Below are 2,364 nucleotides of genomic sequence, written 5' to 3'. Positions count from 1 at the left end.
TATATATATATATATATATATATATATATATATATATATATCATGATATTCTCAATCTTGAATATTTTACATCAAATTAAACCTATGGCTATTGATATTTTTTAGTCTCAGTATTTAGATTAAAACCTGTCATTTGACTCAAACATGTCGTGGTACATTATCTGATGTTTCATATACTCGTTCAGATGTATTTTCTTGGTTTTTGTAGTGAAAATTCATGCATTTATATTGATTTTTCCTTTTCTTTTGCACAGTTGTGCTTATATAAATTGCTACATAAAATCCGCACTTACAAATTGTTCTGTAACCGAGTTATGCACTTCTAAAAATTATGCATAAACCAATTTTCACACATACAAATTTCTGAATAAACGAAACTATACACTAATAACTCTGCACATGCATTCGTTTTTTTGAAAACTAATAACCATTCAATCGAAGTCCAATAGCGTGTTCTTTCCTATAGAATATTTGCAGTCACACTTTTCATGGTACATAACGTCTAACGAGGTTATCATATCACTACAACAAAATTGATTTTATGACACCTCCAATCTCTAAGCGTCCCAATAGACCGTTTTATAGGACTTAATTTACAGGATCAAAATATAAAGCGTCTTATCTAAAGGTGTTGTAGTAAGTTTATATGACGCTTTTAAGCGTCTTAACAAGTTTTTTACGACTTTTTTTAATACAAAGTGTTGCATTAGCAATTTTATAGAACACTTTTTGAGAAAGTGTCATAAAAAACTTATTATGACTTCAAAAAGCATCATATAAACTTATTACAACACCTTTATATATGACACTTTATTTTTTTGGTCCTGTAAATTAAATCTTGTAAAGAGGTCTATTATGACGCTTAAAAATTGAGGGTGTCTTATAAACCCAATTTTGTTATAGTGTATACTTTGATTGCCTCTGTAACCAAGCCGGACTTTGAAGTCCTCTATTTCACAACCTTATCTTCAGGTATACATAAACTTTAACTAACATCGCAGGTCCATGGTCAACATGATAACATGCAATCAAAACCTTTTTTGATAGGTTTTAACGCAGAAACATCCATATGAGCAGTCACTTAATATCATTTACATCTTCGTATTGCAACATTTTTTACTTTTCTTACACATCTTGTCACACACAGGATATCTGTAATCGCATATTTTCATATCACCACAACACCACCAACCATAAAATCCGTCGTACCTCTCTATGTCACATTCCTTTTTGCAAGAAGGTGCTGATAAAATCACAACTGTTTCGATGTCGTTGATTTCATTTTTGCTACCTACAAATTCAAAAACAAGGGTATTAATTACGAAAATACAAAGTACCTTGAACTATATATGTATGGATATGTTATTTTTGTATGTGTATTGTATATGTTATATGTGTGTACCTATACGTACGTGTTTCTTGTGCTTATAGACACATCTCTCCAGTTTAAATGAATTAAAGTAAATTACGTCTAAATACAATTTTTTCTTCGTAGAATTATAACTGAAATACAATGTCACATGAGGTTCAAAATCACTCAAATTTTCAAAACGCAGTGCTGCTTTTTTTACCACCGTCGCCTTCATCTCTGCCACCAGACCATCATCACCGCCGCCTTCACCTCCACCATCACCGTCGTCATCACCACCAACGTCACCATAGTCATTGTCAGTGCTACTACTGCCATAACAACCACCATCAGTACCAACGACACTACTACCACTTTCAATACCTATCAACCAAACACATAATCAAATCTGATTAAATTTCATTCCAATTTCTTTTACATATTTTAATTTTGACTTATTCCATTATATGAAGCAAACTCAACCTAGGAGCATCCACGTGTCCATTTACTAAGGATCTTTTAAAAATGTTGTAACTTTTATAAAAATGTGGAGAATTAAATGTTACGGTTTTCCCTAGTTTGGTCAAATAATGATCGTGCTATTTAACTGAATGACCTTCTACAAAACTGATTTTAACAGTCTAACCATCTAATGTATTTTTTTTAATTACATCATACTATATAATAAAAGGTTGTTGATTAAAAAAGGAAAGAGTAAAAGCTCGTTCCTTTAATTAAAAACTCATATAAGGCCATGAAACCAACGTTATGTTTGGCAAACTGGCTGATAAGTTAGCTGATGACTGATAAACTAGTTGATGAACAAATCATTTATGATAAAAACTAGTTGATAAGAATGTAAAATGAGTAAAGAGGCATCTTGAAAATTAATCAATTAAAATATCTCAAAATATAATTGAAGCAAAATTTTAATAATATAATATATTAACTAATAAAAATAAGCTGGTAAAAAAATTAAAAATATAATAGATTGATTAAAATAATTTTAAATTGAT

The 2,364-nt window shown here is 30.2% G+C and overlaps 1 protein-coding gene across 1 annotated transcript in view; it reads right to left on the bottom strand.

The window, feature by feature from the left end:
- The window catches only part of LOC112500573 (probable leucine-rich repeat receptor-like protein kinase At1g68400), a 10,189-nt gene extending 8,336 nt beyond the window's left edge, over positions 1 to 1,853 (bottom strand). Inside the window, exons 1-3 of the mRNA XM_025104077.1 lie at positions 1,832 to 1,853; positions 1,403 to 1,732; positions 1,193 to 1,291 (exon numbers count right to left, since the gene is read on the bottom strand). Coding sequence (XP_024959845.1) covers positions 1,193 to 1,291; positions 1,403 to 1,732; positions 1,832 to 1,853 — 451 coding nt within the window. The remainder of the gene's footprint in view (positions 1 to 1,192; positions 1,292 to 1,402; positions 1,733 to 1,831) is intronic.
- Positions 1,854 to 2,364: the final 511 nt, after the last annotated feature.

Source organism: Cynara cardunculus (assembly GCF_001531365.2).
Source record: "Cynara cardunculus var. scolymus isolate 2C chromosome LG 17, CcrdV1, whole genome shotgun sequence".
Lineage (NCBI taxonomy): Eukaryota > Viridiplantae > Streptophyta > Magnoliopsida > Asterales > Asteraceae > Cynara > Cynara cardunculus.
This window is presented reverse-complemented; position numbering and strand designations above follow the sequence as displayed.